Raw genomic sequence first — 13,681 nt, forward strand, 5'->3', positions numbered from 1 at the left:
TACTGCATCTTTACTGAGACCTTCCTTTTGCCAGTAGTAAATTTTAATGCACAGGAGACACTGCACTAACGAATGCGTAGATGTGCCCACTATGTTGAGGGAAACTTCTTGTTGTCCAAACCCTGATATTGCTCATTTAAAAATATAAAGCATTGACTGAAGCAGCAGAAGGAAATTTAGGGTTAAAATAAATCCGTGCTGTCGATTCATCAACATATTTTAACCAGTCATAAGGGTTGTGGTTTGAAGTGATTTTTGACTGACTTGTTTTTCTTGTGGGGTTTTTTTGTTGGACTCTGAATGGATAAGCATTAGATATACTGAGTTCTTCTATACAAGACAGGATGACATCACGTTGCTTGTTGTTGACATGCTGGGTGCATCTGTGACATAGTGTCAGCAGGCACTAACCTTGACACTGCCACTACAGCACAGTAGCAATGAACTACTGTGCAGTAGGGTCAGAAATGACCTGTGCCACCGGGACTGCGTGGTACCAGGGATACTGCACAGTCATTTAGTACTTGCTTTATCAAGTATACTAAATGATTGCTAAATACCAACTGCATAATGGGGCACATGTGTAGATGTATCCACTCTGTAGCTGTAGTTAGATTTTTCAAGCACTGAGCAACTTCTGATTTCAGCAGTAAGTAAAATGGGTTTTCCCCCATGCACACTCACAGGTTTCAGAAGATCAGGGTTCCAAATCTTGTAGCCTTGTAGTTGGAAGGATGACAACAGACGTCTCCAACAAAGCTAGTGCTGAAGAGGGGAAGGAGGTCCTTCCCAAAAAGCCAGTTCTTTCTGATGGAGCAGGACATGTTGCTGAGAATGGAGTGAAAGAAGTGACCCAGGGACAAACTCCCAATGCTATGGACACACTGGAACAAGAGGATAAGAATAACAAAGAAATAAAAGAGGTTCCTAGGCCTGGCTCAGTTGAGCCCATGGATCTTGACAGCTATTCCACTGACCCTGAGAAAATTGATTCTTCCTGTAAACGCACTGAGTCAGATCGTGTTCAGTCTAGCAGGAACTTAAAGGATAAAACACCTGAAAGCCGGACTGCAGAACTCTCCCTGGAAGACTTAAGTATCAGCTCAAAGCAGCAGCAGCAGCAAGTAGCTAAAGGAGCAATCCAGACACCACCAACAGAGGAGGCTGTTCAGAGATCAAATAGGAAGAGGAAGTTACTAGAGGATGTAGAATCTGGGAAAACCCTTTTGCTTGATGCCTACCGGGTATGGCAGCAAGGTCAAAAGGTCATGACCTATGACCTGGGCAGAATTGAGAAGATCATGTCTGAAACATATATGTTGATTAAACAGGTAAGTGATTTTACTCTCAAATTCTACTTTTTCATTCTGACCTCAGATAGGATTTTGCACTAAGAATTTCCCCAGGATAGTGCTCCCATTATCATTGCACGACTCAGATAACATAAAGTGATTATTATCAAAATATATCATTTAATATTAGGGCCATATATTCCTTACTTTAAAGGTCTTAATTTTTGATGCTGCATCATCCTCTCTCTCCATTGTTCACTTAGGCACATTCTTTTAACAGATGTAGTTTATGGCCTTGGCAAAGAATGTGCAATAGGAACTTTTTCTGACTTTTTTTTTTCCTGGCCAGTGGGATTCAGTGATAGCTGACACACGTGAAATGCATGGGCATCTGCTTTGCAGTTGCAAGAGTGGCAGTGTTAGCATAGCAATTACTTGTTATACTGGTGCCAAATTTAATAAACAGCAGCACTCCTATCTTGATTACAACTAAAGCAATGAATAACAACGAATGCCATGTCTGACAAAACATCAGAAGAGCTGCATATGTGTGAAAGGGCCTCGTGATCCACCAAACTCTTTCTGAGTAAGTCTGCATTTGCTATCTAGACACTTGTCCTGACAAGGGCGTTATTTAGGACCAAAGAAAGTCGGATCCGCGTATACTGGAACTCAAGGGGCCTGTTCTAAGCTGTTGAAATTTGTGGGCACTTCTGCACTTAGCTGTTCATACTTACTCAATTTGTGGGGACTCTTATTCTAGATTGATGTGCTTTTGCTTCTGTTTAGTTTAGTCTGCTTTGAAATGGTGATCACTGAAAGTACTCATGGCTTCATTAATTGCATTTGCTTTATGTAGGTGGATGAAGAAGCAGCCCTTGAACAGGCAGTCAAGTTCTGTCAGGTGCATATGGGAACCTCAGCACAGAAACAGGTAAGTTCTGAACCATTTCTTCTCTTTCTACCATTAGCAATACCTTTTATCTCATGGTCTGATCATAGCAATTTAGTCTGTTATGGCCAGTAGGAGTGATTGTAGAAATTAGAAGGATCTGTTAGCATCATTTCTGTAGAATAGGTTTCATGTGAGATGAGGGCGGGAGGAGTGCTTTACTCTTCAAATGTTCTGGTAAGTATTTGGTTGCTAAGAAGAATTCAATTCTTACTTTGTTTCTTAGTCCTCTGCCATGCTTCCTTGTTTTTCCTTCTTGTGTACACTTTCTGCAATTTAAACACTTGCAATCCCCTTTCTCTATCAGTTTTCACCATATTCATTACTACAGAGGCTATTGCAGGATTACAAATAATAACTTGTAATTTGTTGCTTAGCTGAGGTGAGCTGCTTAAGATACAGAGATGTAGGTAGCTATACAGATACAGTAGTGGAAACCTGAATGTGTCATCTACTGAGAGAGAGCTCTTGCACACACTCTCAATTTTCTGAGCCTTTGGATGAGAAACAACAGATCTGAATTTCTTGTTACATATAAAGGTCGCATTTCACATAGTCTCCCAGAAACTCTGTGGTTTCTGGGTGACTACTATACTCAACTGGAACTTGAAGTAGAATTGTTATATGCTTATCCTTTGAGAGAGCTGAGCTAATGCCAAAAAGAAAAAGATGGGTCAGTAGGTTTGACTTATGGTGATTCACGTTGCTGGCAAACTATGGAGCTAGCAGCAGCACAGGATTGTGGGTTTCTGGCAACAATGGCTTAGTTTCCCCAAGTTTCTCGCACCAGCACGCAAGGCTTAAGAGTAAAAACAGTGACTCGGAGTCACTCTAAAAAGTAATACATTTGGGAAAGTCTGAGTGTTTAGCCAATTGTTTAATGTTACTCAGCTGATTTATGCATTACTTTATAATGCAGGCTAGCCTTTATATTACAGATTGCTAGTCCTCAAAATCTATTTAAAATAACATCTGTTTGAAGTAGAAACTTTGTTACATTTTACCATTTTACAATATAGGAAAGAATGTTTGCAGTTGTAAAGCTAGATACAAAAAATGCCTCTACTTAAGATTTCCTACGCCAAACATGTAGACCTGTGTAAGAAGATTGAACTGAATTCAGTGTAACTTCAGTATGAGGGACAGGTAAATCAAAGTGTTGAAAAATGGGTGAAAGTGGTAAAATCATGTATCTTTACTTCATCCCAAACTGGTAAATATGTGTAAAATGAGTATAACACATCAAGGTGGTTATAGTAGATAAAACTACTAAATGAAAAGATAAATAAGCTGGAGGGGCGCTTTCTCTTGCATCCTCCTTTAATTGCTTTTCCCGCAAAGGTCCCACCTTCTGTCTCCTGTAGCAGCAGATTGCCCTGATTTTGCATATTCATTGAGTATCCAATCAGTACAAGTTAGAGTAGTTATCACCCCCGTTTTCCAGTCGGCTTATTTTCATTTAACATACTGATTTTTAGCCCACAGAGGACTGTTGTAAATTCACCTGCTAATGCTTCTTCCAGACTTGGCCCATTCTATCTGCACACCTGTATAAGACACAGTGAAGACAAATTTCTCTATTCTAAGGGGTTTTGAGATTCCTCTTGCTGATTTCCCTTAGTCCACTGGCATTGCCATTTCTTTTTACTTTGGCTTGGACATAATCTGTCTTTTTATTTAACTGTATTAAATATAGATGGTTTTTTACTAAAAACATTCATACTAAATACTTTCTCAAAGACCACAAAGCTACTGCAGTGGGAATGATTAAAGGGCCTTTCTGATGAATGAACATATAATATGAAGACACAGAGCTTTATGCCATACTTTTGCAGATTATTTGGGTCTGTCAGTAACTCTCTCTTCAAAAGAAATATTTTGCTCTCCTTGATGGTATGAATGACATGTGTCCCTGGTGGCTGGGGGGGGCACAGCTGTGGGAGTGTGGTGGCAGTGGCAGGAGCTCAGCGGCGGTAGGCACAGACCTCCCACAGACACTGCCAGCGCTGGCGAGGGCGGGCTGGCGAGCACTGACCAGGGATTGGTGACTGCTCGCCGGCGCCTTTTTGTAGGGGGTACACTGCCATGCTTAGGGAGTGCGCATGCACCCCCTACGCGTCACCCCTTATACTAGACTTTTCGTATAATTAAAGCAGCTTTTTAGCTTTAGGCAGGGCAATTACAGATTTGCTTTTAGAATTAGTACTTTGTTACCCATAGAGGTCAGAAGAGAGGAGTGTGTTGCATTTTTATAGTCTGCTTGCCTAAGGATGTTGAAACCAAGAGTGTAACTAAGGTGAGACCATTGGGACAGCAGTGCCCTTCTCCCGCCACCCTATTACCTTTGTATAGCCGCCTTTGTGGAGGTGGGGGCACAAAAGCAATTGTTGCCGCAGCAGCAGCTGATCATATCCCAAAATCAGCACAGCAGGAGTTGGTGCTGCCCCAGGCATGGAGCTGTGCTGCCAAGCCTCTTACTGAAACTGTGGCTTCTTTTTCTGTTGATGATGATAATAATAATAATAAATTTGGTATGGAGTGTTATACATTAGATTACAAGTCTAAACACTCAGGCATTAGAATTACAGGAGTACTCGTTAACAGGGATCATCCTTCTTGTCTTGCTGAAGATGCGCCCCCTTTTGCTTTACATTGTTATTACTACAATAGTCCCTTGGGTTGTTTTGGCACACTTCTGAGGCTAATGTGTTAAATGATGATGTAAAGAAAAATGGTTTTCAAGGCCTAATTTAGTTGGCTTCACAAAGATCAAATTTAATTTTTTTTTGGAATTTGTGGGCTGATGAAGCCCTTCCTCTATCGCACTATCAAGGAAATCTTCCAATTTTGCTAAAACATACTTCCATAGGTGTAGAATCTTGACAGCAATTTTCATTGTTGGGACTATTGAAAACAGTTTATAGAGTAACAAGATAAAATGTAATCTTTCCTTTTCTCCCAGAAATGTGAGCATAGATGAGAACACCAGAGACGGATAATCCAGTGTGTTTAAATGTTGTCCTTCCCATATAATTTCAAGATGCTGTGTGTTGGGTTCTCTGTATTGTCTTTGTATTTTGTAGTATTGCTTCACTGAAGCATCAGTTTGACAAGCTCTTCAGAACAAAAAAAAAAAATCAGCTAGTTGTGTGGGTGAAAATGGGAAGAAAAACAGGAGTTCATTTTGTCTGAAAGACCTTTCTCACCAGAGTGAGCCCATCACACAGCTAGTGGTATTTTCCTGTTTGAAATTTGAATAAAGATTGAGCAAGAAACATTATACTTTTTTTTTTTTTCTTCTTCTGTTCCCATATAGTACTACTGTCTTTTATAACTCCATGTGGATGAAAAAGTCAAGTTATGTCATTTTACTTTCTTGGAAAACAAGCAATAACTGAATAGTCATGAACTTGCATTTGGGAATTGGGTGTAAAAATAATGTGCCAAGTAGCGAACTTCTTACAGTTCATGCTAGAGGACTTGTGTAGAGTTCTGATTCTATGATAAGGTCATTGTGACCAATAGGACCATATCAATCTTCGGATGCTACTCTGAAATTTGTCTATATCTGTTGAGTTTTCCTGCTCAAAATTTTGGAAGATTCCTGGAGTGCAGTTCCTTTCTCAGATCCTTCAACCAAGTCACTGATCATTCAGACATGTAGTGAAAAGGTAAGACAGGAAAACTTTACAAACAAACTAGTCTTGAGTATACTGTAGTAATTTGGTACCGAGTTATGCCAGAACAGAACAGCTTCACCTAATAAATCATTTGCAGTAAAACTTTTTTGTCTCCTAATTTACAGTGTGCATTTTGTTCCTGTTGTAGGAAGTTCCTTTCAGGAAGCAGGAAATACAAACTAGAGAGATGATTTAGCCTTAGTCTGATTGTTATCTGCTTGAGATGTGATCTTAAGCAGCGTGGAGCCAGTGTGTTGCTGCTAGAACAAACTATGAATTTATATGTAGGCACTACAGTATTCCCTCTTAGGGACATCTGTCTCAACAGACTGAATTGTGCTTTATCTAAAACTAGCAAATATATACCTTCTGTACACAAATGGTGTCACTAAAGCAGCAGCAGCATAGAAAAATGGACTTGTGGGATCTGAGAGATTTTCTTTCACTGCCACAGATTGGCTATTGGAACTGTAAAATTTATGCTGTTGAGGTGCATATTTTGCACAGACTTTCATAGGCTACTAAAATTAGTGACTGATTGAATGTCATGTCCAACCAATACCTCTTACTTTTTACCTTTTTTTCAGCCCATTCAGGGAAGTTTTCATCTAAGATATTTGGCAACACTGTTTTCAAAGGCTTTGGTGTCTTTCACGTCTCTTCAGGCACAACCAGAAAGTAAGTCAGTGCTTGAAGAGCAGTTTGAGTTTTATAGTGAGGCTTCTCTAAATCTTTTTCAGGATTTATTTTAACACTAATATTTAGACGTTTTCATTTTGGTTGTAGAAATTCTCTGAGATCTTGACAGATGTAGAGGTGAACAGCTAGTCTTTTCCTTTCTTAAACAAGTCAGATACATCTCTGAACAGAAAAGCTCATCTGGAAAGATTTTTCTTGTTTTTTCTCTCCAGGAGACAGAGGGAGGTGAAAGTGCAAAATGCAAGCTTGCTGTGCTTGACTGTGTCTAGCTCCTAGAGCAGTGGTTACTAACTGGTCAATCCTGGGGCCTCTTGCAGTGGATCCTGGGGGGGAGGGGCTGAGCATGTGCATGCATATGGGTGCCCCCCCAGCCCAGCAGGTCAGTTGGTTGGGGAAGGCAAGGGGCGGGGACCAGATAACCCCCCCCCCCCCCCCAGTGTCCTGGATCTGTGCAGGGGAGGGCAGGCTGCCACTGGGCCTGGGAGGTGGCACTGGGCTGTTCCCAGTGGAAGCTGGGGCTGTGCTGTGGTCAGGCCAGGTGGCAGGGTTGAGGGGGCTACAGTGAATTTTCAGGTGGCTCCAGCCCCCCATAAGTACACTCCCAGCGCCACCACCACCCAACCCAATCGCAGTGCAGCCCCAGCCTCCACCGGGAACAGCTCAGCCCCAGCCTGCAGTTGCAGCCTGCCCTGCCCCATGCAATTCTGGGGGCACAATCCTCCCCCCCCCCCCCCCCCCGGTGCCTGCCTGGGAGTGCCTACCCCCCAGATGATCCGCTCATGACTTCGTCCTGCCCTGCCCCAGGGAGGGCCTGCATAGCTCACTACCATTGAGGGGGAGAGTTGCAGATAGAGGCCCCAGAAGTGAGGGAGGGAGTGGGCCTAGGACTAGGGCCTCGATCTGCCCCTGCCCCTTCCCCCACAGACTTACCTGCTGGGGAGGTGTGCACCCAAATAATTTTTTCTCCCTCTGCCTCAATCTGCACCCCCACTTCCCTTCCCACAGACTTACCTGCTGGTGGGGAGGGGTGGTGGCACAGGGTAGATCTTGGGTTCCTTTTAAATTCCAAAAGCAGTCTCCAGCTTAAGGTCGGAGATGACTGTCCTAGAGCGTTGTCCCAGTGTCAATATTCTTTAATGACATGTTCTCAAATTAAATATGCGACCAGTCTATTTCTATATTGTGTTATTCTGTTCTGTGGTGTTCTGGTTTGTGATCTTATTGGTAGGTACTACAGAAAAACATTCCTCCCATCTAAAAGATTTAAGACAAGCAGAACAGATTTAAGCCATTTTTTATTTACATGTACATATTTCACAGAACTTCCTAAATAGATGCATATAATAACATGGCATCCTTCACACCAGATATCAGAATGTCTTGTTAGAGGCAGTACATCATAAATTGGAAACATGTTCCAGAGGTGATTTTAAAAAGAGAAAGCAACTGTTATGAGGAGAACAGTTCTGTATGACAGCACAAGTAAAGGAGCATCCCATCTTCTCTGAACTATTGCATAAAGCTGTTAAGTGAAGTGATGGAAACACCAAGGAAGCTAAATTAAAAGGAGTAGTCAGCTGGCCTGGCATTGTTATCCCTTCTGTCTTCCCATACCCTGCCATATGACTTTGCATTCTGGACTCCATAAAATTCAGACAGTAGGTACATAGTGTCATCAGAGAATAGGTATTTGCAGTAGTCAATATGGGGGAGAGAGCATGAATAATAATTTCACCAAAAGTAGGGTTAAGGAAAGACCATTCAAGCAGTGTTTGAATGCCAACACAGTCAGGCTTGTGAGGCTAAGAAAGTCTTAAATTTCTGTTCTGGAAGGAGAAAGAAAGAAAGTAAAAGTTAATAGAAGCGAGTAAATTAAGTCAAGAGAGAGGGACCAAAGCTCTGCACAGCCCTAGTACCTACCTTCTTATAATAGATTGATTCCATCTCCTGCTTGAACCACCCTAGCTTAGGTACAAAAATATTAGCTGTCTATAGGCAAGTTATTAAACAGGACTAGTCACTCCAGGGAACCCAACTGTTGCAGCTGATTGGATGCCACACTATTCCTGCCAAGACCCTGAGAGAGGGAGCTACACTCATGTCAAGGATTGCTTTTTAACCAACTGTCTCCTTAAGATAGACCCAGTCTTTGCCTTTGCCTCACCTCTTTACACCCTGTTTCATAGTGTCTGAAACCCAGTCCACAAGGGCTTTGAGCTCTGCAGAGTATGTGTATTATTTAACTGCTGTTGTAGAAACTTGCATGCTGCATGGTACTGCATGGCTGAGTAGCAGTTCAAAGTGACTGAAATGTAGTGAATAAATTAAAATAAAAATCCTACAGAGTCTTTCAAGTTACATTTTGTATGTAGTAAAGGGAAATATTTTAGCAAATTCATTTTGCTTTACCAGAGCTGTTTTGGTCATTAGTGTATAGTGCAAATTTTCTATTTTGCAGCCATGCAGTTGCTTGACCTCTTACAAAAACAATAGTTTCCTGTATCCCTATCTGGTAGATTGCTTTAACTGGAAGGAAAGTTGGGCAGTATTGGTTGATGTTGTGTTTTTTCAATTATTATAATGTACCCAGAAGTCATGGCAATGAATCCTAGAAACACAAAAAAAAAAGAGATTAGGGCATCTAGTTCACATTCCTTGTATATGTACAATTGTTCTCTATAGTATATTTTATAAAGGTTTTTTTCCCCAGCCTGTTTCCCTGGGAGAGTATTCTATGGTCTAATAGACCTAGCTGTCTAAAAAACTTTTTTAATATCCATCCCACATGCTCATTCTTAAATTCAGTTCATGTCTCCTAGCTATACATCATTTTATCACTCTCTACATTTTGTTTCTTATTGGGTGTATATTTTCCTCAAAAGCTACTCTGCAACTAAACTGTACGTTTTCAGCTCTTAATAAGTAATATACTGATTCAGCACGTGCTTCAAGTCCAACATACATTTACAACTGGGTTGCTTTCTCAAGGCCATGGAAATAAAATGCCTTCCCTCGTCCCTCCATAACCCCCCAACTCTCCTCTCTTCTCCAGTGCAACTGTCTTCTATGCCTTTGGATGTTGAGAGGCAATGTGACTCGGTGAGTAGAGTGGTAGCCAAGGCTTTTTTTGTGTATATATGTGTGCCTTCCACTTCAGTTGTTTTTTTTTTCTTTTGAAAAGCTGTTGACTCCTCAGGAGAGGAAATGTCACACTAATACATTTTTATATAGTCAGCAGTACACTGAGGCCCCAGTCTTATTTGTGGCTTCTCAATCATTCTGTAATGCAAACATTGATAAGAGATGGCACCTATGATCAGTGGCCTTTTATGTCATTGTGGCACATTAAATAGTAGTTTGCAATGCACTTTCTACTCTTGTTCACAAGTCTTTCTTTCCAGAATCCACCCTCTCACCAAATGTTTAATTTTTTTTTTATCTCTCTTCAGATTCACTTGCGTACATCTTTCCAAGCTAATCTTTATTTCTTGTGCCTATTTGTAACCCAGGGGCTTCAAAGATATGGCTCATAGACTGAATCCCCAATCTGAGTGATGAAGTAGGCCCCTTGCCCTCTGCCTCCACAACTTCTTCCCCCTGCAGCCCTTTTTCCCTTCCTTACTGTCAGACCCTGCTCTCCCTGAACGCATGGAAGTGAGAGGCAAATTTGAAAATGCGGACCTTGAAATAAACATACCTGTAATAATTTGCATATAGTTAATTTACTACAGATACCAATAGAGTTAGTTCATCAAGAAATTATGCACTTTACTCTTTTTTTAATTCCTGCAAATTTTAGCACAGGTACTTTTTATAAACACAATTTTAGGTAGCACTTGTACCTATTAATATATAGAACAAACTTTTTTTTCCAAAAATACCTATACCTTCTGTTTCGTGACCAGTTCAGATCACTCAACAGTTCATAACACACACATGCATACAGTTAACCGTCATCCCAGTTACACTGAGCACAACTGCATGCCTTCCACTGTCATCTTTAACCATGACAAATGCATAAAACTGCTTCTGCTCCCTCCACCCTCCCATCCCTCTTCTCCTGCCTCTCAATCCATCCTTTTCTTTCCCTGGTCTGTATTCTACTTCATTTTGGTCATCTTCCTCTTCTCATTTTTGTCACTCGCCCCTGCTTCATTGCTATCACTGTCATCCATGTCGTTGTTGTCTTTTCTGAGGGTCTTGTTCCTGAACAGTCTATACCAGTCCTCTTCTCTCCCATGTGTCCTCTGCTGTCTTCTCCCTCATCTTCTCTTGTCTTCATGTAGTACACCTGCAGCTCACTTGCCCCTATTCTGACAGTTCTCAACTGGGCGGTTCATGTGACTGTACATGTGCTGGTTTCTGGTCTTCCACAGGGCATTCCTGAAGCAAAAGATGAACTGGTTGAAGCGGGCTGCCAGGATTCTTTGCTGTTTGGTTTGCAGTCTGAACTCCTTTCTGATCAGGATCTTGACCTCTGTCACCCAGCATGAGGAGTATAGTTGCTCTCCTCCACATCTTCCTGGGGTATGGGCAGTTTCAAAGGACATGGTAAATTGTTATCCTTCCACCAGCAGGTTTGCCTGGGGCAGGTCAGAGACCCTCTCTGCCCCCCTCTATGCCTCAATGCCCACACAGGGAGTACCCAGTGGGCTACTTGCCAGTTCAGATCTGTTTTTTCTGCAGGTCCTTGTGGAAGACTTGCTCCCACACAGCCTTGAAACTGTAGCTGGGGAGTATGTCCACAACAGTCTGTCTCTTGCTCCTTACTACCTCCTGCATCTTATGATGGTTTTTCAGGATCATTAGGCCTTATTTTTATAGCTCATATCTGCTCTGGAACTGCTCCAGGACCTTTCAGAACCACAGTGGTTCCACGGGCTCATGTTGGGCAATGTGTATACCCCTCCACCATTGCAGCAGGTGCCCTGAAAAATACTTCATGAAGCAGGGTGTTTTGGACTCTGCCCCAGCTGCCATATTGTAGATCTGGCTCTCACACTTGGCCCAGGGGAACAGCCAGACATTCAGCATTCCTCAGCCCCTGGTCCTTTTAAAAAATATGAAACAGTTTATAAATTTGTGATATCCTTGTGTAGGGGCCATGCTAATCTTCTCTGTATGATTCCAAATTTAGTATATTTGCTATATATGAACAAAATTATAAATTTGTTTATAACTTCCATGTATAGAATCTACTTATTGAAAGCTTAGTTTGAATTTGTCCTCACATTTGCCCTGAATTTGTCCCCTTCCCACTGCTGCAGCAGGGAAAATAAATCTGGGGGTGACGTAGCTCCCTTGCCCTTTTTCCCTTTTCCCCACCCCCTCAGCTTCTTCCCTTTGCAGTCCTTTCCTCCCCCTCCCTACTGTCAGACCCTATTCTCCTTGAGCACATGGAAATGAGGAGCAAACTTGAAAACGTTGACCTTAAAATAAACATGGCTGTAGTAATTTGCATATAGCACCCATAAACTTAGTTCATCCAGAATTGATACATTTTACCTTTTCTTGAAACTGCTGCAAGTTTTAGCACAGGTACTACATAAACACACCTCTAAGTAACATTTTTCTACCTACTTATGTATAGTACAAACTATATATGAAGTCAGAAGCCAACAGACTCATAGTTCACAGGGCTGGACCCCAGCAGGCAACAGCATTTTATTCCATGGTGACCCCACAGCTCGGCATTCTCGCACACTATGTGTGTGTATTCCAGATATCCCCCACAAAGGATCCATGTGCTAATTGGCTCCCACCCATGACTGGAATCTTGTGTTCTTGCACAAGTCCTGGGATCCTCCAAATATGTATATGTGGATGAGGTACAGGGCAGCCTGGTCTGGCCCCACTTCATGGAGAGCAAGGCCACACTAATATGCAACAGGCAGATAGAGGGAGCAACAGAGGGATTCTGGGTGAACTGTTTGGGGGCCCTTTTTGATGTTTGCCAGATATTTAAGGCTAGTAAAAAGGAACAGACAGAAATAATTGCAAATGGTAAAGAAGGGCACAGCTGAGCTGTGGGAGTGAAAAGGAAGTTGAAATGTATGCACTATAGTGGCTCACCATGACTTGCAAAAGTGTGGGGTGGGGGGACTGTGCTTATTAAGCACTACCATATATCTTATTCAGATGGGCTTCACTAACATCTTCACCAAGTCTTTGAAAAAATTATCAAGGCTCACATTTGTGAGAGCCCAGCAGGGCAAATTATGCTGAGGGGAAACCAGCACGGGTTTGTGGCGGGCAGATCGTGCCTGACCAATCTAGTCTCTTTCTATGACCAGGTTACGAAACGCCTGGACACAGGAGGAGGGGTGGATGTCATATACTTAGACTTCAGGAAGGCCTTCGATACGGTATCCCACCCCATACTGGTGAACAAGTTAAGAGGCTGTGACGTGGATGACTACACAGTCCGGTGGGTGGCGAATTGGCTAGAGGGCCGCACCCAGAGAGTCGTGGTGGATGGGTCGGTCTCGACCTGGAAGGGTGTGGGCAGTGGGGTCCCGCAGGGCTCGGTCCTTGGACCGATACTCTTTAATGTCTTCATCAGTGACTTGGACGAGGGAGTGAAATGTACTCTGTCCAAGTTTGCAGATGACACAAAGCTATGGGGAGAAGTGGACACGCTGGAGGGCAGGGAACAGCTGCAGGCAGACCTGGACAGGTTGGACAAGTGGGCAGAAAACAACAGGATGCAGTTCAACAAGGAGAAATGCAAAATGCTGCACCTAGGGAGGAAAAATGTCCAGCACACCTACAGCCTAGGGAATGACCTGCTGGGTGGCACAGAGGTGAAAAGGGATCTTGGAGTCCTAGCCGACTCCAAGATGAACATGAGTCGGCAGTGTGACGAAGCCATCAAAAAAGCCAATGGCACTTTATCGTGCATCAGCAGATGCATGACGAATAGGTCCAAGGAGGTGATACTTCCCCTCTATCGGGCGCTGGTCAGACCGCAGTTGGAGTACTGCGTGCAATTCTGGGCGCCACACTTCAAGAAGGATGCGGATAACCTGGAGAGGGTCCAGAGAAGGGCCACTCATATG

At 42.7% G+C, this 13,681-nt stretch overlaps 1 protein-coding gene and 1 non-coding gene across 10 annotated transcripts in view; one reads left to right on the forward strand and one right to left on the reverse strand.

Moving 5' to 3' along the window:
• CABIN1 (calcineurin binding protein 1) overlaps nt 1–13,681 on the forward strand; it is a 219,028-nt gene that overhangs the window by 176,382 nt on the left and 28,965 nt on the right. For all 9 annotated transcript variants that reach the window (XM_019493692.2, XM_059713507.1, XM_059713506.1 and 6 more), the window contains exons 32-33: nt 687–1,331; nt 2,152–2,226. In XM_019493692.2, coding sequence (XP_019349237.2) covers nt 687–1,331; nt 2,152–2,226 — 720 coding nt within the window. The remainder of the gene's footprint in view (nt 1–686; nt 1,332–2,151; nt 2,227–13,681) is intronic.
• On the reverse strand, nt 11,680–11,782 carry LOC132243643 (U6 spliceosomal RNA). Its single transcript, XR_009455370.1, has one exon. It is a non-coding gene; the product is annotated as a U6 spliceosomal RNA (small nuclear RNA).

The sequence above is a fragment of the Alligator mississippiensis genome, chromosome 10 (genome assembly GCF_030867095.1).
Source record: "Alligator mississippiensis isolate rAllMis1 chromosome 10, rAllMis1, whole genome shotgun sequence".
NCBI classification, from domain to species: Eukaryota; Metazoa; Chordata; order Crocodylia; family Alligatoridae; genus Alligator; species Alligator mississippiensis.